General features: G+C 49.6%; 1 protein-coding gene across 2 annotated transcripts in view; it reads left to right on the forward strand.

The window, feature by feature from the left end:
• Positions 1 to 21,101, forward strand: part of MICALL1 (MICAL like 1) — a 28,220-nt gene that overhangs the window by 2,407 nt on the left and 4,712 nt on the right. Inside the window, exons 2-11 of one of the 2 annotated variants that reach the window (XM_074941546.1) lie at positions 5,213 to 5,261; positions 9,134 to 9,275; positions 10,487 to 10,590; positions 12,971 to 13,107; positions 14,406 to 15,007; positions 15,560 to 15,623; positions 17,596 to 17,957; positions 18,269 to 18,747; positions 19,938 to 20,072; positions 20,888 to 21,014. In XM_074941546.1, coding sequence (XP_074797647.1) covers positions 5,213 to 5,261; positions 9,134 to 9,275; positions 10,487 to 10,590; positions 12,971 to 13,107; positions 14,406 to 15,007; positions 15,560 to 15,623; positions 17,596 to 17,957; positions 18,269 to 18,747; positions 19,938 to 20,072; positions 20,888 to 21,014 — 2,201 coding nt within the window. The remainder of the gene's footprint in view (positions 1 to 5,212; positions 5,262 to 9,133; positions 9,276 to 10,486; positions 10,591 to 12,970; positions 13,108 to 14,405; positions 15,008 to 15,559; positions 15,624 to 17,595; positions 17,958 to 18,268; positions 18,748 to 19,937; positions 20,073 to 20,887; positions 21,015 to 21,101) is intronic. The other variant, XM_074941547.1, reaches the window with a different exon arrangement.

The following is a 21,101-nucleotide window of genomic DNA, read 5'->3' on the forward strand; positions in this document are numbered from 1 at the left end:
GGGTGTCTCAGGGCTCCAGCTGCGGGGATGGGAGGTGCGGGCAGAGGGGGCGGAGCCGGGGCTAGCCTCCCTGAAGGGGGGCTCCATCCACCACCCATGAGAAGGTGCTATCTGAACAGGTGGGCTAGAGATCAAGTCTATTGCCTGCCTATTTCAGGAGTCACCTGCACAATGCTCACCGTGGGTCACTAGTGTGGAAGACGCAAACTAAAACAGGGATGAGTAGCAATTCATACCGTTTTTATTTTTGCTTTTATCTTGGCAATTGAGGGGCTGAAAAGCAAACCAACAGGGCCAGAATGAAAGTGAGATACCCAAAACCCTACAGTAAGCACCCCGAAGTCATCTGAAGGCTTCTGCATTAAGTGGAATTACCATCCCCTTAAGCAGCGGTCATTGCTCTTAAATATCAGTGGGCTCAAATCTGTTCCCTGGCAGATGTCCTAACTAAGAGCATCTCAGTTAAGTGGAGTGAACTGTATTGTAAAGACAGACCTAGGGCCTTACAAGGACATAGCAAGTTAAGGAAGAATTTTTCAAGGGGTGGTTGAAGGGTGTGTGTCATCTCCTCTGATTTCAACCGCTTCAGCATGTCTTGATTTGGAAACTCAAGGATATGGAGTAATAAATCTCTCAGACAGCAGAGCAAAAGCATTCCCCCTGTTCTTCTAAATTGTATTTATAAAGCACCTTCAATCCTCTTGGTAATAGGATCTGGCTGGTAATTGTGAATAGCCTTCTACTACAGTTGCATGGGCTTCCAACGTGATGGGCCATTCCAGCCGCTTTCAGACAACTGTGCTGCTGCTGCTCAAGCCGATTGCAATGGTGTGAACTCAAGAGACCCTGAAGTTCTGGATACACATGCATTCGTATGCTAACATGTTCCAGCTCCATCAGGGTGTGAAACAGCATATGCATGCAGAAGCTGTGCTGAGGTGGATGGCGCTCAGTCATGGAACTAGCTCCTGTGTAGTAATGCTCACCCAGCGCTCTGCTCTGTAGGGTTTCTCCTGGTTCTAGAGTGTCTCAGTTTGTGCCTCTCCTATTTATCTATCAGTTATGTGTAAAGCATCGAGCCTGTCTATTATCTGGATGCTCTTGCTGCATGGGGTGTCTGCGTGTTCAGCCCAGAACAGCTGCTGTACCCCCAGGTGAGAAGTACTTGTCTTGACAAGTTCTTCCCCTTCACCTCCAAGCTGTTTGAGAAGAGGGGTGTGATGCCTTTTCATGAAATTATGCAGAGACCATAGCCTGTCTCTTGCCATTGTTGAAATTAAAGCTAGTTTCCATGCTTGCTCTCCTAAGTCCACTCAAACAAGTCCAATTAATTTGAAATTCCACAGGTGGGATCTTATTGCTGGGTGTAGATACACCATCCTGGAAAGCTTCAGGCAAACGGGACAAGACTTTTGGAAGCAAGGAGAGTCTAAAAAAAGCAATGAGAGCTGCAAGTGCTCAGCACCTTTAGAATCTGGCCCAAGATAGCTGAAGTTGGGCACCAAAACAGAGGGGTGTTAAAAAGATGAGCCTAAACAATTTGCTGCTGGGGTACTGTGGTCTCTGGGGCTAGGCACAGGATTGGGAGTCTGGAGATGTGGGTTCTAATTCTGGTTTTGACCCTCACTGGTTTTGTGACCTTGGGCAAGTCACTCAGTTTCCCTGTGCCTGTTTTCCCCATCTGTAAAATGGGCAACAAAGGTCAGTCTCCTGGCTGAGACCTGGACTGAGATTCTGAAAATTTGGAAAAAGAAAAGGAGTACTTGTGACACCTTAGAGACTAACCAATTTATTTGAGCATAAGCTTTCGTGAGCTACAGCTCACTTCATCGTACTCCTTTTCTTTTTGTGAATACAGACTAACACAGCTGTTACTCTGAAAATTTGGGTTCAATTTATGGCTTTGCCACAGACTGTGAGTGTGATCTTGGGCAAGACACTTAACTTCTTTTTCCCCATCTGTAAGACTGGAATAATATATCCAGCCCTACTTCACAGGGGGCTGAGAGGATTAATTAGCTAATGCTTGGTCAGTGCTTTGAAAATCTAAAGCACAATGTAAGTATTTAGTGGGCTTCCCTTGCAGCTTGGTGAAGCAGGAAGCAGTTATGTATGTGGGAGAATGAACATCTCTTCCCATTTCCTTGCACTGCTGCCTTGCACGGAGGTTGTGGAGGGAGACTTTCAGGGTATAGACACCGAAAGAATAGGACAATGTCTGGCCTCGGCATTTTTGGTGGAGAGAGAGAAGTAGACGTACACTGAAAACGAGAGGAGAAGGAGGGACACACCATAGCAACATCAGATCTGAAATATTTAGTCTGCTTCGAGTCATCGGTTCAAATCCCGGCAGGGTCAGCTCAACTATTCCTCTTTGAGAGAGGTAGATTTCTATGCAGTATGCTGTGTGGATTTTTCAGACAGGGTCTTAAAAGCTGAAGTCCTCCCTGGTATGTGTGGCCATTAAAGAGCCCACAATGTATTTTGGAAAAATACAGGAGTTTGCTCTAGTATTTGCTGTACAAAATGCCCCCTGGCTCCCAATATTTTGTGGGCTTGTTGGCTGCTGTCCTAAACCACAGAGGCCACTACTGCTGCTGTATCTATGTAATTGGCAAAGCACTTTTGGATGAAAGATGCTATATCCATGGAAATTATGACTCCCAAGTGTGTTCTGCTTTGTTGGGACTTGCTGAATCAGGGCAATCATGCTCCTGGGATGTCTTCCAGGAAACTGATTTAATAATGAGGAATGGTAATACAGATGCTTCATCAGGACAGTATTCCCATGAATCAGGTATTATGGGACTGCCTTAGGCTGATGCCAAAGTAGTGGTATGTATTTAGTGAGGTGCCAGATAGTTGTGAAATTCTAAATTCTGGTATTTCAATCCAGGAGTCGCCAAATAAAGCTAAAGGGGTGTATTTTCCTGGAGGCTTACTGATCTGCAGCACCCAAATGCACTGGAAGGCCCTACCCCAATCTGTGTTAGTTATTTCCTCCCTGGGTGCTGTTGTGTGCCCCAAGGAGCAGAACTTGGGCTCCTCAGGGCCATATTATGGAGATCTAAAAGAAGGAGTGTGAGGGACGGGAAAAGAGGAGGATGGGCTGAAACCTATCCACCATTTGTGTGCTACTTTCTCACCATGTAGATCTGAGGGAGGAGACCAAGTGGAGTATAGTGTTTGTGGAATTTATTCTCTACAATCAAAGTTGAGACCCTTCCACCCTGCCTTACTAGCAAAGCAACCTGTGTCTTCACACTCCCAATCATTGGTAACGCTCATCATCATCTTCTTTCCACATGCACACCTCACCCACCCAAGGAGAATGGGCCTGTCTGAATAAAGTGGTTTTGGGTTGGCAGAAGAGATTAGGGATAGGGGTGAAGATTATTTTGTATTTGGTCTGGCTTTGGATGCTCCTCATTGGCCAGTGCTATGGTTGCTACAAACTCCACCAAAACCAGTGCTCAGTTTCCAAGCCAATCATGTACACAAGGAAAGCTAGGAAATTCAAATGACAGTTATTATTTTTGAAAAGGGAGATACAAAGTTAACATGCTCCAGTCAGCCTTCACTCTGGTCTCGTGTCACTTCTCTCGTGTTGCTGAGCTTCTTGTTTTTAAGAAAAACAGAATGAACAAAGAATTCCCAGACCAAAAAAGCCCTTTAGTTTGAGTTATGATCATAAATATTTATGGGGAAAACACCTGTACGGACCCTTGTCTTTAAAAATAAACCACACAGACAGCTGTGAGCCAGTAAATCCAAAGTTAAGGTTATGGATGATAGAAAAAAATGCCAAATATGAAAACGAAGAGTTAAAATACATCAAATAACCTTAACTCAGCCCTTGTATTCCCACATCCTCCCATTACAAGGTACAATGCTCAGCATACATGGGGATGCGGGTTGGGGTGTGTGTGGACACATCTGTATGTGCCACTTGCTTGACCAGGGTCTAGCCCCCAAGTCCACCGGTCTTTGCTGAGAACAGCAACACCAGTGTTTTGCTTCTGAGCAGAGGAAGTATATTCTTGCTGTGTCAGAGACTGTGATTGGGTTTATTTCAGTCTCTCTCACAGATTTCCTGTGCAACCTTGGGAAAGTCACTAAGGGACTTTCTTCCATCCGTTCTCATGCTGGGAGTAGTCTTATTGCCTGTCTTTGCACTAAGCTTTGTTGTGAAGCTAAACAGGGACAGTAATGATGAGGACATTTTGTTTTCAGTGTAGCCACAACCAGTAAGATTCCTCCTGGGTTAAAGTACTAAATGTAAGTAAGAGTGGCCCATTCTGACCTTTAATTTCTGGGCTTGTGTCCTCGTCTGTAAAATGGAGATGATACTTATCTACCTCACAGGTATGCTGTGATGCTGAGTTCATTGTTTAGTGTAGAATGCTGAGATCATCAGCTGGACGGTGCTGTAACAAGCACAAAGTGATGCTGTCATTACACTTCTTATGCACACCACAGACATATGCAACTCCTATCCTATATTTTCCTCACACCAGGTACTGGAAATCTTACAACCATTTTAACCCTTTACTCTCCACACTGGTTGGGCCTCCCCGGCACAGGATATTTTAAACCCTTGCAGATAGGCTACATATATGCTCCGCTGGCTATGATTTAAGTTGTCTACAGTTGCACGTGAAATGCCAGAGTATGCTATGGTTTAAAGTGTTCCCAGATGCCTAGATTCTTGTCTGAGTCAGCAAGGCATCCAGTGTTTAACATTTTATCTAGCTGCAATACTGTATTTGATTGATCATCTGCCTCAGATGGGGGCGTAGGGTGTTGGGGAGATGAGGGCAGAGTTGTTGTAGTCTGGGACACTTTTTCTGTATTTCTCCATGTTTGGGGGTTTTTTTGATACGTAATCTTAAATCTTCTACTCTGTCACAGTGGGGCTTCAATACTGGCTGGAGCCTTTAGGTGCTATTGGAATACAGATGATGATGATAAAGTCTGAATTTCCTGGCTTTCAGCCCTTTGTGTTTTTTCAAATAGCAAAATTCTCTTATGGTCTCTTGCCCTGTTTGCAGTCTTAAATCTACTTTAACAAAGGTTTTGTTTGTCTGGGAGTTAGGCTTTTTGTTGTTGAAATGCCCTTGTAATATTGGTTGTCCCTTGAACCTGTTTGTAGTGTCTTGCAGAGCCATTCCTCCCCTTTCTCATATCACCCCTCTGTGCTTTCTTGTTCCAGAGATTTTGATTCACTCTCCAAGGACAATGTCTACGAGAACAACCACCTGGTAAGTCCCCCTGACGCCTTGCACTGAGAGAAAGAGGGAGTCATGGACGTGGGAAATAACATGATAGAGTACGCAGTGTTGGCATAATGTGCACTCGAGGGCTGGGGGATGTGGTGGGAGTCATCTGTACAAGGCAATCTGTTCACTCTGGATAAGGCAGAAGCTTACCTGGGTGAGTTAGGGGACCTAAAGTGTCTTCTTTCGCACATTCTAAGCTTCCATTAAAGAAAATATAAGCTTCTAGTTTGTCGTTGCCAAGATAACTTTCCGAGTGGGAAACCAATGTGGTGGCATCTTGACAGCTCCATTGTTTCTGCTGTTCTGAACTTTGCCAAACAGCTGAAGATTGAAGCTAACCAGAGTCTGGTTAGTTTCACAGCTGCTGTTCCCAACCTCATGGGCATCAGTGCAGCTGTCTAGATTCTTGTCAGCTTCACAGTGCTCCTTGGAAGAGCTATCATTTGCAGTAGAGGCAGGCACTGGAGTTAGTGACAGGGGAGGAAGGCCCAAAAACCAGAGGCTGAGAGTAGAATAGAAGATCAGTGACCACATAGAATATCAGGGTTGGAAGGGACCTCAGGAGGTCATCTAGTCCAACCACCTGCTCAAAGCAGGACCAATCCCCAATTTTTGCCCCAGATCCCTACATGGCCCTCTCAAGGATTGAACTCACAACCCACATCTTCCCTGTCTTCCTTGCAACAGCCAGGAGGCATGGGTTGGCTTAAATTAGTGGAGACCCTCCTCCTTCACAGCAGCCAGGAGGCTCTGGAGGAGAAAGGAGAGAGAGAAAGCTCCTGTCTCTCAGCAGCTAAAGGTATGGCAGAGCGGGAGCTTCACATCTATCAGACACTAGCCAGAGGCTGACATAAAAGATGGAGCCCCTGAGCATGGTCTAGGGACAGCATCCTCATACTTCCCAGCAGCTGGTGGCAGGAGAGCTGGGTTTCTCACCAGGATGGACTTTCATGTCTTGACAAGTAAACGACTGGTAGATGTTTTCAAGTTTTGTTTGATGGGATGCACAGCAAAGGTGCTAGATACACACAAACCACAACCGGAGCGGCTCCTAGTGAAGTATCATGCTTGAGGAAGGAGCGGTTCCTGGGCTTTGGTGGCCCAAAGGGCAGTATGATCCTAGGGGAGGGACGTTCCTGAGGCCAGCACAGTTTCTGGTGAAGTGATGATCCCAGAAGTGGTGTGGTGCCAGGTAGAGCCACTGCTCTAGGAGAAGACATGATCCCAGGAGTGCCCTCCGTGGAACAGGACTGAATATGGTGTCCTGGGGATGATAGTGCTTCAGTGAAGCAGTGTTCCCTCACCGCCCCATCTCCTCCAGCAAGCCCCACTGTTTGGTGCTCACTGGGGTTGGAGAAATATGCTTATTTGTTCCCCTTTGGCCTGAGAGGTTAGTGGTGGAATGTGCTTGGATCCCCTTGTGGCTACCAAGTGAGTGTAAACAGGAATCCAATGAGAATGGAATGGTGAGGTTGTCTGACAATATATGACATGGGAGAGAGCTGGAAAGTCAAGGAGCCATGGAACATAGGCATCACCAGGGCTCATGGAAGGCTTGGGTTCAAACGAAAACAAGTCAGAGGAGCAGCTGGGGATCCCAGGAGTTCCCCCAAAATAATCACACACTCCCATGAACTGAGCTACAACATTTGGGGTTCATTCAATCTCAGAGCTTCCCATACACTATGCTCCCACAATGGGATTCTAGCCCTGCTGTCTTCCACAGTCAGTCTGCTTAGACCCTTAGCCCTTCTGCTGTCTGGCTCTGCCTGTAGAGTATTTGTGAGCCCCTTTATGTTATCTCAGGGTTTGTTTTGCCAACCCTGGTTGAGACACTTGAATGGCAAAGTAGCAGGCCTCAGCAATCCTATCTCAGGGCAAAGATGCAGTAGGTCAGCTACAGATATCTGGGCTGCTGCCAGAGAAGCAACAGCAAGCACAGATATTTAGCTGCAGTGAGGGCAACAGCTCCCTCTGCTGGGCAAGCTTTGATGGCACCACAGAGCCCAACCATGTCCTGTGTGCTGTGCCTCATTATTCCTGGCTGGCAGATGTCCTGTTTGACCACGAATTTATCTGTCCATGAAGGTACTTTATCTGCCCCCCATCCCAGTAGTATCTGCGCACCCTACACATAATAATGGATATATTCCCCATAACACTGCTGTGAGGCAGGGCAGTATTGTTGTCCCCATTTCGCAGAGAGGGAATGGAACCCAGGCACACACAGATTCCAGGGCTTGCCACAGGTCATACAGGCAGTCTCAGATGGGGCCAGGAATTGAACCCTCAGCCCCCATCCAGTGCCTTAACCACAAGATCATTCTTCATCTCTGGAGATGAGACTGGAATCTTGGCACGGTTCCTAGTGTGGCAAGTGCCCACCTGGCTGAAACCACTGTCCCACTTAGTACTACTGGGCCATGTTATTGGTGGGATGGTCCCTGGAGACTGAACTTCTTGCTTTCTCCCCCCTCAGGTCATAACTCTGAGGAGACTTCCTGGAAAGAGTTGGGAACATGGTAGAACAAGTACACTGGGTGGTATAGCAGGGGTGAGAGGAGAGGGGAGGGGTGATGGCTGGAGGGTCACTGAGAACAAGGGCACCTCCATCACTAACCATCCCTCCTTTTTATTTCCTCTGATGTGCAAGTATGTCCATGAGCCTCTGTTTTCCACAGGGTGGATTTGATTTAAATCAAATTGATTTAAATTATGATTTAAATCACTAGTCAGGAAGACTCGATCTAATCATGGATTTCTACATAAAAGTACATTCTTGTTGGTTATTATAACCTTAATACATATTCTTCACAACTCAGAGATAGATGTAGGTTTCATTTTTAGAAGGTACACATTATACATTTTTAAACAGTGATTTATTTTGAAAACTTTTCAGATTAGTTTTACAGCTGTATCAGAAAATGAATGATTGTTTGGTTATTTCATTTATCAGAAGTAATTGAAGCAGATATTTATGACGTCATTGGGAGGTGAACTATCTCCAATTCAACAGGTTAATCATTAATATTTGGAGAGTTTTCTTGCCATGCTGTACTAGGAGAAGAACATCACCAGACAGACATTTAAATTGTTTTATTTAACTAAAACAACAATGTTAAGTATTGTGGATTTTTTTTCTTCAACAGCAAACATAATATTTTAACAAAACAAGCATATGTCCCTTGCTTCTCACATTTATCTCCAGACTTCTTCTCCTTGTCCAGATCTGTTCCACCCCCAACCATCTTCTATTCATTGAACTTTTTGAAACTTTTCACTTTTAGAGAGAGGTAAGGGATTGTCTCTGTGTACACAAATTTGCAGAGGGACAGTAGGGTTCAGGTCTGTTATTTCTCACCTCTATATATTTAAAAACATTTTTGCTGTTAACAAGCATGTTATCTCTGGAGACACAAATCCACAGTTTGAGAACTGCAAAACTAAGCATCTCTGATGGTATCTTCTAGACTGAGCACTGAGTCCCATTGGGTAGATAGAAAGATTAACCTAAATAATCTGTACAGAAGCCCCTGGAACCCCATACAACTGGGTCCCTAATCCATGAACTATTTGAACTCATTTACAAAACTTTTCTTAAACATTACATGAATATATTGTCTCATACTATAGAATTAGAATTTATAATCCCTATTTCATGCTGAGATATCTTTGAGCTATAACATGTCTTAATTAACTATCTTTAGATAGGTTTTTTTTCCTCAAAAAGCATTTTATCCAAAAAATCCAATTTTTTAAAAAAAAATTTTAAAAAATCATTGATTTTTATCCATCCTGGTTTTCCAGTGGGCTTCAGTTTTAACTCCTGTCCTCCCTCTCTGGAACTCTCACAGGCCTTTGAGTTGGCAGAGCGGGAGCTGGGGATCCCCGCCCTGCTGGATCCCAACGACATGGTCTCCATGAGGGTCCCCGATTGCCTCAGCATCATGACCTACGTGTCTCAGTATTACAACCATTTCACCAGCCCCAACCAAGGTGAGAGCTACGGCCTATCCTTCCAGCTTCCGCCCTGACCCCCTCTGTGTTATTTAAGGGAACTCAACCATGCTTTTGCAATCTCTCACTGTGGCAGTGTCATCTGTCCCTCTCCACTCGGGTAGTGAACTCATCACAGCTTCCTGTTTCCAACCCAGTGCTTCCTTTTCCAACCCGGTGCATTCCTGTGGAATGTGCCGCTTCAGGAAGTGATTGGGGAGGAGCGGGGGTGATTTGGCCTCCTTAAGTTAGCAGAAAGTATGCTTGAGTTAATCACCATTCTCATAGCCCAACAACAGCTGGGAGGGCAAGTAGGTCTCATGGCCAGGAAGTTGGTGAGGAGAGAGCACCCAGATCTTCCCTTGTTTCCATCTTCCTTTGCGGATAGGCATCGCAGCTGCAGGTGCTGTTGTACTTCAGGGTGCCCTGGATGGTACCTGGCTCTCACTGGTCCCACTTGAACAGTGAACAAAGGGCGGGGGGAACTGGAGTGATAAGAAGCTTAGTGCCAGCTGCCCAACAGAGCATCTTTCCTGTAGGGAGCTGGGCTTCCCACTCATCCTTCCTAGCTCTACTCCCCTGATCTAACCCCCCAGCCCATAACAGCTTATAGTAAACCTCCTCCTGTCTAATACGCACACCAGCCCTTCTCAAGAGAGACCCTGTGGCCGATCTGAGGACTCCGTCCAGGTGTTAACAGACTACAGGTGCTCCCCTCCCTCCAGGTGTTAGTAAGTGTCAGCCCTGGTTGTAGTAGGGGTTTTGTCATATCCTGAGGTCTGCACTCAGGAGCGTGAGCCCCAGGGGGCTGTAATAATACTTAGCACTTACCCAGTGCTTTGCATTCTTTAAGCATTATCTAGCTGATCATCACAACACCCTGTGAGTAGTTAAGTGGTGTTATCTCCATTTTACAGATGGGGAAACTGAGGCACAGAGGAGGTGAGTGATTTGCCCAGGGCCACAGAAGGGAGTCGTCAGAGCTGGGATTAGAATGCAGGGCTTCTTGATTGTCAGTCTTGTGGCTAATCCATTAGCCCATGCCTCTCCCTCCTTCCTGGAACAGGTACTGAGGTGTAAAAAGTGGTGAGGTCCCATCCTGGGTCACAAGGCCAGATGATTTTCCTACACCATGTGCTTTGGATGAATCATCCACTTCTGTCAGTGGCTGATTCCCCTTTTGCGCTGATTCTCTCTTTCTCTCCCTCCAGCCAGAGTCCCTCTGCCCATGAGGCACCCGGCTGCTGCCTTATCACCCCCTCTGCCAGCTCCCAAGAAGCCCGTGCCTGCAGCGGAGAGCACCCCAGCACCACAGGTACCTCATCTATTGTAGCAAGGTTAACCCCATCTTTCAACTTTCTGTGCACTGTACTCATCACTGGAGCATCTGAGTGAGCATCTGGCACAATGAGAGGAATCCAAACAGACGGTCTGTTGCATTCTCATGGCGATCGGGGGAGGTCCCGGATGACTGGAAAAAGGCTAATGTAGTGCCCATCTTTAAAAAAGGGAAGAAGGAGGATCTGGGGAACTACAGGCCAGTCAGCCTCACCTCAGTCCCTGGAAAAATCATGGAGCAGGTCCTCAAGGAATCAATTCTGAAACACTTAGAGGAGAGGAAAGTGATCAGGAACAGTCAGCATGGATTCACCAAGGGCAAGTCATGCCTGACTAATCTAATTTCCTTCTACAATGAGATAACTGGCTCCGTGGATGAGGGGAAAGCAGTGGATGTGTTGTTCCTTGATTTTAGCAAAGCTTTTGACACGGTCTCCCACAGTATTCTTGCCAGCAAGTTAAAGAAGTATGGGCTGGATGAATGGACAGTAAGGTGGATAGAAAGCTGGCTAGATCATCGGGCTCAACGGGTAGTAATCAATGGTTCCATGTCTAGTTGGCAGCTGGTATCAAGCGGAGTGCCCCAGGGGTCAGTCCTGGGGCCGGTTTTGTTCAATATCTTCATAAATGATCTGGAGGATGGCGTGGATTGCACCCTAAGCAAGTTTGCAGATGACACTACACTGGGAGGAGAGGTAGATATGCTGGAGGGTAGGGATAGGATACAGAGGGACCTAGACAAATTGGAGGATTGGGCCAAAAGAAATCTGATGAGGTTCAACAAGGACAAGTGCAGAGTCCTGCACTTAGGACAGAAGAATCCCATGCAATGCTACAGACTTGGGACCGAATGGTTAGGCAACAGTTCTGCAGAAAAGGACCTAGGGGTTACAGTGGACGAGAAGCTGGATATGAGTCAACAGTGTGCTCTTGTTGCCAAGAAGGCCAATGGCATTTTGGGCTGTATAAGTAGGGGCATTGCCCTCTATTTGACATTGGTGAGGCCTCATCTGGAGTACTGTGTCCAGTTTTGGGCCCCACACTACAAGAAGGATGTAGAAAAATTGGAGAGAGTCCAGTGGAGGGCAACAAAAATGATTAGGGGGCTGGAGCACATGATTTATGAGGAGAGGCTGAGGGAACTGGGATTGTTTAGTCTGCAGAAGAGAAGAGTGAGGAGGGATTTGATAGCTGCTTTCAACTACCTGAAAGGGGGTTCCAAAGAGGAAGGATCTAAACTGTTCTCCGTGGTAGCAGTTGACAGAACGAGGAGTAATGGTCTCAAGTTGCAGTGAGGGAGGTTTAGGTTGGATGTTAGGAAAAACATTTTCACTAGGAGGGTGGTGAAGCACTGGAATGGGTTACCTAGGGAGGTGGTGGAATCTCCTTCCTTGGAGGTTTTCAAGGTCAGGTTTGACAAAGCTCTGGCTGGGATGATTTAGTTGGGGATTGGGCCTGCTTTGAGCAGGGGGTTGGACTAGATGACCTCCTGAGGTCCCTTCCAACCCTGATATTCTGTGACTCTCTGGGACATGAGAGTGAGTGAGTGTGTGTGTTTTGGTGTGTGTTTTGCTTTGTGGTGGGTTACATTGGGAGAAGGGTTCAGCTTGAGGAATTCTCTCTCTCTGGAGGTCTTGGGAATTAAATGCTGCTCACCACCTGCTTCATTCAGTGAAGAGGGGGAAGAAAGTGCAGTGTGCAATGCAAGATTGTTCTCTGAGAAGCCAAAGGTTCCTGTGTAACCCCAAGACCCTTCCCTTTGGGGATGATGGAGTAAGGACACAGTCACTGGGATGGGTGTGGGCAGGGGATTGCCCTTCCCTTCCCAAAACTCTGCCTCAGGATTCAACAGCAGGCAGGGATGTCTCTTCCCTGGGGTGGACTAGGGCTGTGACTGAAGCCCCTGAATTGGGTAGGGGTTAGAAATGTCTCTTTCACCTCTTCCCCTCCTGGATCGGGCAATGGTTAGGAAGGGTGATGAGGATGTCCGTTCTGTGCTGGGACAGGACTCAGGGAGCCTTCCTGAGCATTGGGCTGGGGGATTGGGACAGCCCTTTCTCTGGGACTGGCAGGGGGTGGGCTGCAACCTAAATGTGGGGGGTGAGATAATTGCTATTTCTTTATATTGTCCTGTTCTTCTGGGTGGGGTTACACATGAAGTTCAGCTGCTGAGCAGATCTCTCTTCTTTTACTGCAGTAGTGCCCGTGGCCCCAGTCAGGATTAGGACCCCATTGTGCTGAGTGTGGTACAGACGCTTTGTAAAAGACAGTCCCTGCCCCAAAGAGCTTCCATTTGAAATACACTCTGTCTCGATTGCTGCCCCTCCAGTCTGCACTCTCCTTGTGTTCTGCCTCAGGATGATGTTGCTGAAGGCTTGGCGGAGCGATCCCAGCGCAACACACTCAGCAGCACCTGCGCAGCCTGCCACCAGCACGTCCACCTGGTTCAGCGCTACCTGGCCGACGGCAAACTGTACCACCGCCAGTGCTTCAGGTAAGCCACCCCCAGGCCCAGAGCAACCCTCCGTCGCTGCCCCTCAACATAGGTAAACTGTACCACCGCCAGTGCTTCAGGTAAACCACCCCCAGGCCCAGAGCAACCCCCAGACACACTGTACCACCGCCAGTGCTTCAGGTAAACCACCACCAGACGCAGAGCAACCCCCCACCCCACCCCTCAACACTGCAGGCAAACTGTACCCCCACCTGTGCTTCAGGTAAACCACCCCGAGCCCCAAATTAACCCCTCCCTGCCTGAGTTGACCTGTAGCCACAGCCAAGTGTTACCACCAGATTAACGTTGTCTGTGCGTTTGTGTGTGTCAGAACACTGACACTGAGGTGTTGGAACAGACCAGTAGGCCAGTCCAGGAGCCTGTCTGCAGCCGTGACTAATGACAGGAGCTTTTAGAGGAAGGCAAAACAAACTCTAATACATATCCCCGTGCCATACTGTCCGATGGTAGGAAGAGGATTTCTACCTGTTGCTGTCTCATACCCTGAAGACTGAGGATTGAGACCTTGGTAACTTTACCCTACATGTTGTATCTCCAAATGTTCTCTTTAGCAACTTCTCATTCTTTATTGACTGTTTTGAGTGATTCGCCTCAGTAATATCCTGCAGCCCTGAGTTCCACAGGTTAATTGAGGTAAAAATAGCCTCTTTTCTCCATGTTCAAACTTTCTGCCTTTTAATTTCATTGCATCCTCCCTCAGTCTTGAGCTTATTTCTCTAGATTTCAGCGTAAACAATGGTAAACCAGATGTCACTACAAGAGCCCTGAGTGCCCTGGCACCTAATTGATCTTACAGCCACCAGCTGCACTGAAACCAACAGGAATCAACCAGCTCAGCTCTTGTGGTAGTGAGTGCTTGAGTGGACTTTTCTTTGTGGCTCTCATTGTACATAGTAAGGACATACCAGCCCGAGCAGGGCTAACTTCCTTATTCCTGGTTTGTATTACGGTAGTGCCAAGAGAGCCCTGTTCAAACCAGTAGTGAGACAGGCCCTGCCCTGAAGAGCTTATAGTCTAACTAAATATGGCAAAAGGTGAAAGAAAGGCCAGATTATTATTCCCATTTTATAGACAGTGGACAGAGGCAAAGAGAGATTGAGTGACTTGCCCAGGGAGTCTGTGGCAGAGTTGGGAACTGAACCCCGGTCTCCCGAGTCCCAGTCTAGTGCACTAACCATATGGCCATCCTTCCTCCCTCCCTCAGCCTTTTAAATCTTCCCTCTTGTAGAAGGCCCTTTCCCCACCCTCTCAGGACAGTTTGTGTCTCTCGCTGGCAGGTGTAAGGAATGTTCCAGCACACTACTCCCTGGATCCTATAAGCCTGGGCCAGAGTTGGGCACTTTTGTGTGCACCCAGCACCGGGGCAAACTGGGCCTGAGTGGGAGGACGGAGTGCAGGCCCAGTCCTGACTTTCAGCACCTGGGCAAGAGGACTGAGGCTGGGGCAGCCACTGTGGGTGAGGATGTCCCCCCCTCGGAGGAGGAGGAGGAGGGGAAAGAGGACGGTGTCCAAATATCCCTGGCAATTGCATCAAAGAGCCACCCACCAGGAGAGAAGGAGGCGGGTGCAGCGGAGAAGGGCCACGCACCCAATGGAGCAGAGACAGCAGCGTCCCCTGTCCGTGCAGAGAATGAAACGCCCCGCTCTGAGCCCTGCTCCCAAACTCCACCCAGGCCTCCTCTCCCCAGCAAACCACCAGTGCACAGCCAGGACAAAGACAGCCCACTGGATGGACGGCTCAAGGACACTCGTCCCACCCCCGCCCCAAGGAGGGGCGCAGACGCAGCAGCCCCGTCACCACCAAGCTCTCACCCCGTCCCTCGACCTAGATCCAACCTGCAGAGTGAGGCCTCTGAGCCAGGACCTGGCCTGGTGAACGGTAAGAAGGTGCAAGGATGTCATGTGCGGTGGTCCCTATTTCCCCATTGCAGTGCAGCTTACGCTCAGCAAAGCCTCTGTCCCCGATGAGGTTCAGAGATGCCCTTCCCCAGCCCCTCTCAAAGTGACACCCCCAGATCTCTGATTGAACCTTGGTCTTGATCGCTGAGCCTCAATCTGCCAGCTGTCCCCAGAAGGGGCAGAGTAGTGCAGATGGGTCTGGTGCCCTAGTGGTACGCAGTATTTGGGCCTGACAGAGTGTCTCAATGGCGCGTTAACAGCCACTCTCCCCAGCGCTACTCCACAGCTTGCAGAAGGCGGGAGTGAGGGCAGCTGCAGGGGGTGAGTTTTGGTTAACAAGATCACCCAGGCTGGAGTCTGGCCTGTGTGCTGGGGCTGACACCCCTGTGCCAAGGGGGAAAATGCTGTGGGATCTGCAGAGAGCAGGAGCATCCAGAAGACAACAGGAAATCCATCGAGCTTTTCATCTGCTTCCTAATGGCCTTTTGGTTTTCTTACCGTGTGTCCTGTATCTTTCCCGTTGCCTGTCTAGGTAGGGTACCTGAACCCGGCCCCCCAGTCCCCAAACCAAGAGGGAGACCCACCTCCTCAGATCGGTAGGTCTTTTGGCTTGCCCTGAAACCATATAGAACAGAAGGGATTGTGCATGTGGTTAACTCATGACCTCTCCTTCCAGCCCCACCCTGCCCTGGCTGATCAGCTGGCAGTGGGGAGGGCGGGCCTTGTGGCTAAGGCCTGGGGAGACCCCAGTTCTGTTCCAGGCTGGGACTCAGTGCGGGGCTAGGGCAGTGCTTCCCAGACATTTTACTGAGCCCGCTCACCAATTCCATTTGGTCTCTTTTGCAACCCACCCATTGGGAGTGGGGGAGAATCATAGACCAGTGTCCTTTGCCTCCTCCTCGCCCCACCGAGGGGGCACCAGCTACCCTCAGCAGCTCCATCTGCCCTTGCACCATGACCCTAATCCCCCAGCCCAGTGTGGAGGGGAGGCCTTGGCTGGAGAACATCCCATCCCTCACACACCCTCCAGTGGTGGTTCCTGTCCCGTGGGGCTGGACCCAACTCCCCATCCCAGATGTTGCAATTTGTGGCTTGGGGTTGCAGTCCACCCTGTCATGACAGAGGGGCAGCTGGGCCAAACCTAAGTGGGGAGCTGGCCCCAGCCCTGTAGGACAGGAGCTGCTGCTGTGGGATGAATGCAGGGCGGCTTTGCCCTCCAGCCGCCCTCTTGGGGCCTCCCCTCTGCACTGGGCCCACAACCCATGTTGAACCTTCCTGCAATCCACTGTTTGGAAACCACTGGCCTAGAGCAAGTCCCTTCTCTCCTTGTGCCAGCCTTTCCCCATCTGTACCTGGGGGGGATAGTGCAGTGTCTGCCATTCAGGAAGACTTGTAAAGCGCTTGGAGATCTTCATGTGAAAGGGGCTGTGGAAAGGCAAAGAACAAATTTAGTACTCGTATCTCAATGTCTGTACTTTGGCCCGTTAACCTTTTACCCCCAATCGGGGATATTGCAGATTATGTATTCCTTACACCATCCGATCTTAAACTGAACTTGCACCCCTTGATACTCTGTACGTTATTCCCTGATAACCAGAAACTTCTGCGCTTAAACTCTGTACTGTTCACCTTTTTAAACATCATCTTAATAACATTTTTTAAATTTGATTGATGTATTCAGGGTTCCAAGCCACCCTGAATTGGCAACACTGAACAGCTGGGGAGGCGGAAATGCTTGGCTGCCTGGGGGAATGTTCCACTGGGGAACATTCCTGGGCAGGGGTTTCTGTTGTGTGCGTATGGCTGTAATGGTGACACTTTGCACCTATATAATGCTTTTGGTCTAAAGATCTCCAAGTGATTTGCAAAGGCTAGTCTGTATCATTGTCCCCATTTCGGAGAGAGAGAAACTGAGGCACATAACGAGTAAAAGCACCTCACCTGCTTCAGTGAGCAGTGGGGCAGTTGGGCACCTGTGACATTTTCTTGAATTGATTATTGGCTGAAAACTGATCCAGTGAACTGCCCCCACTGCATCCCCCTCCCCAACTCATTGTGTAAAGAGAAGTGACTCGTCCTGGGGGAGGGGCAATTCTCCAGCTCAGCCAGCATGCCCAAAGATCCCAATAAACAGCCCAGCTGGCTGGAGCCATTTGCTTATGATCCCCACGGCCCCCAGCCATTAGCAGCATGTCCACTAAGGGTGGGAGATGGTTTAATCTTTCTTGCTGTGGTGCGAATGGGGGATGGGAGACCGTCCTCATTTCCCGGGACTGGCCAATTAATATTGTTTGCCAGACAGTGAAATCAGGGCACAGATCTCTGGTTCCCAGCCTCGTTAGTGAGGCTGGAAGGTTTGTGCTTCCCCAGCCTGTGAACCCACACGCCCAGTAATACCCTCAACCTGTCTCTGGGGGTGAGTGCTCTGCAGAGAGAAGGCAGGGGCAGCCTTAGCCTGATGTTTTCCCCCTTATGAGCAATGTCCTACCTGGTTTGTCGTGAATTCTCTCTTCCATGTGTCCTCCTCATCCCCTCTCCCTCCCTGGCCCCACTCTTCTCTTCATCTAGAGCTGCTGTGAGACCAAAGGACCCTCCATGGATTGCGTTGGTCCAGCCAGAACCCAAGAGGAAGCCGGCTCCTCCCCCACCAGGCAGCGGCCAGGAGACCCCCACGAGGGCTTTAGAGGAAGAGGAGGAGCAGGGGAAAGGGAGGGAAAGGGAGAGCAGATCCGCCAGCAGGGAGCCCAAAGCCTACAACCCCTTCGAGGAGGAGGAGGAGGAGGAAGGTGCAACACCAAAGAGCACGCCAAAGCAGGATCAGAGTGAGAGCACGACAAAACCCACTCATCCCTGGTACCGCATCACCCCCACCAGCAGCCCCAAGACAAAGAAACGTCCGGCTCCGCAAGCACCCAGCGCCTCCCCCCTAGGTGAGTCCCTCCCACACACTTCCGTGCCCAGAACATCCTTCACAAAACTCCTGCCTCTGTCCCCTTTGGACACCAGGGATAGGCAGCCCCGGCGCTTTCACCTCTCCAGCAGGCAGGGCAAATCCTAATGTCTATGCCAGCTGGCTGGGCTCTGTGCTACCAAATCCTGCTTCCCACCCAGCCTCACAGGGTGGGGGTCTGAGGTGCCTCGTTCCTGAAGGTGCCTCTTGAAGTCTCCATCTGTGGCTGGTGTGTGTGTGTGGGTATTTGTTACTTCCCATTCCCCTCTGACCTCTCTCTTTCCTTTGTAGTTCACCACCCCATCTCCAGGCTCTCTCACTCAGAGCCATCCTCCTGCACCCCATCACCTGCCCTCAGCCTTGAGAGCATCAACTCCGAGTGTTCAGCCAAGGCTGCTGGTGACCTGGATGAGGCTTCAGTGCCCAAGAGCTCCTCCGAACCCACAGTCCATGCGCCGGCTGCTTCCAAGATCTCCTGTGCAGACACTCCGCTCACCAGTGTCTCCTCCAGTGAGAGCCCCGCAGCCCCAGCCAGCCTGTCCGCCAACTCCTCCTTCTCTTCCTCCAGTGAGCTGGCCAGCTCCAGTGGGGAGGCACAGGGGGGAGCTCAACAGACCAGCAGGAGCTTTTCTGCCAGCAATTTAAAGACCAGCCCCAGCCCACTGCCCCTCAAGCCTCCTGCTGGTGCTAGTCCCACACCCACCCTGTTGGCCTCAGACACAGGTGGAGGAGGCCCCAGGAATTCCCCATCGCCCAAGCCGCAGCTGAAGGTAGGTTGGTGCATTTCTCCTAATTCCTCCTTTTCTCCCACCCCTCCCCATCCCTCATCACAACAATCATCCTGTCCTCCAAGGAGGCCCGGAGGAGGTGCCCTTTGGGAGGGGAAACCCACCTTTGCCAATAGGCCTCTGGTCTTGAGCTGCTCGCTGTTTTTCCACCTCTCCACCTGGAGACATCTCCACTCTGGAGCTGAGGGTCAGGCTACCAGTCTCCAACTCTCTACTATCATATGGTGATGTCTTCACCCCAAAGCAGCTCTGGCGCCACCAAGTGGTGAGACTCTGTACTTTGGCTTTCAGTAGGAACATGCTGCTCTCGACCCATTTGTGCACCATTGTTGGCACAAAATGTGACCACCAAGAGCCAGGTCAGGCAGAGCCAGAGCTAAGATTCTCACAGTCTGGTGGGGTAAGTGCTAGGTAAATGGTAATCATGCTCTTATTCACCCTGCCTTATGGTACAAATCAAAACAATTGAAAACACTGCTCAAAGCAAAATAGCTTTTCATGCTGTTTATGATTAAGCTGTGGAACTCACTGCCACATGACATTACTGAGGGAAATGACTTAGTGTGATCGAAAAAAGGACTAAATATTGATACAGATAAGAATAGTATCTGCAGTGACACTGACAAGGATAGAATGATCAGGGCTATAAATCCTTATGCCTCAGGGGACATGCTAATCACTGGCTGGAGTTAGGAAGACAAACCTCCCATCATGCAGTGAGGTGCATTCTGGGGGTTTATACCTCCCTTGGAAGCATCCAAGGCTATCTGCTGTCATAGACAGGATACCAGAGTATCCAAAGGGCTGCCTACACTCTTGAATTTTGTAGCTACAGTTCCCCACCAATGCAGCTCCGGCATGGAAGCAATAGTAGAAACTGTGGTGTAGACAGGACTTGGGTGCTTTTAGCACTCTGGTATCAAACCATGCTCTGGAGCTGCACTGGTGGGGAATTACACCTGCAGAGTTTGCTCCTGTAGACAAGGGCTGGTGGACTAGCTGTCTACTCCACCATGGTAGAAGTGGGGATAGTGGCTTAGCTGGACAATTGCTCTGCTCCAGTATGGTAGTTTTTGTGAGAGGGCGTTTGCTCAGTGTTTATAACCTGCCTGGGATCTGCTTTCTTGCTCTCTCCTGGGCACCAAATCATCTTCTTGTTTTTTTTCTCCCAGTCTTCATGCAAAGAGAATCCCTTCAACCGGAAGTCGTCACCTGTCACCTCCCCCTCGGCACAGAAACCCCCAAAAGGATCCAAGCCAGCGCGCCCTCCTGCACCAGGACATGGCTTCCCGCTGATCAAACGCAAGGTAAAGGGGACAGAGAAGCACAGGGGCAAATGTCACCTCCGCACTGTCTGCTGGGACTGCAGCTCTGCTTGCTGAACCCCCATTTCCTTTCCTAGCTTCCAGCAGCGGGAGGGATGTGTGGCTGGCTGTTGAGGGATCTGCAGGATGGGTGGAGAGCCCCCTTGTGCGCACATACTGCCTAGAAGGGTCTTCAGAGGGGTGTACATTGACTTGCATCAGTAGTGGCTCCCTTTGGGAGCTGCAGGTTGGCCAGACTGCCTAGAACCAGCCACCCAGGGCCTGACTTTGACTCCCACTCTCTTCTCCCCGCCACTTGGGGAACGAAATGGTCTCTCCAGTCTCTGCCCCAGGCACGTCCTGATTCACCGTATGGCACAGCAATTGCCAGACCTCAGGAGGGAGTTGTCTGAACAAGAGGGGTGTGCTGAACGAGGGGGGTAAAGGGTATCCACACCACTCCCCCAAGATCACTGGGGGCCAGTTTGAGCTGTCGATGGAGAGAGATTTTAATGCTTGGGCTGCAAGTGCATCTTCCTCCAGCAGTGCCATTAGTCTGTGTGTGATGGAGCAGGGTGGTTTCCCCCAGGAGATGTTTGATTTTTTCTGATGCTGTGTTAGTCCTGTGGGAGGGAGTTGGTCACTCCCATTGCTCTCCCTCCTCCACAGAAGAGTGCTAGTTTTCCCTGCTCTTTCCAGTGCCCATCAGGGAGTGCGTTGGGGTCCCCAGGCAGGATGCTGGAGCAGATGGGTCAAGGGCTGCCCAGGGAAAGCAGCTGCCCATAGCAATGGGTGTTCCTGTTTGTGTGGTTTGGTAGGTCCAAGCAGATCAGTATGTCCCAGTGGAGGATATTTATGGAGAGATGGACACCATTGAGCAGCGGCTGGACGAGCTGGAGCACCGAGGGGTGGAACTGGAGGAGAAACTCCGTAGTGTCGAGAATGGTAACGTGGATTGTACCAACTGTGGGGGTTGGGTGGGGATGGGGGAGGGGAAGAGAATATGTGTCATAGAGGATAGGGAATTTTAAG

This window comes from Natator depressus, chromosome 1, assembly GCF_965152275.1.
Source record: "Natator depressus isolate rNatDep1 chromosome 1, rNatDep2.hap1, whole genome shotgun sequence".
Taxonomy (NCBI): Eukaryota; Metazoa; Chordata; order Testudines; family Cheloniidae; genus Natator; species Natator depressus.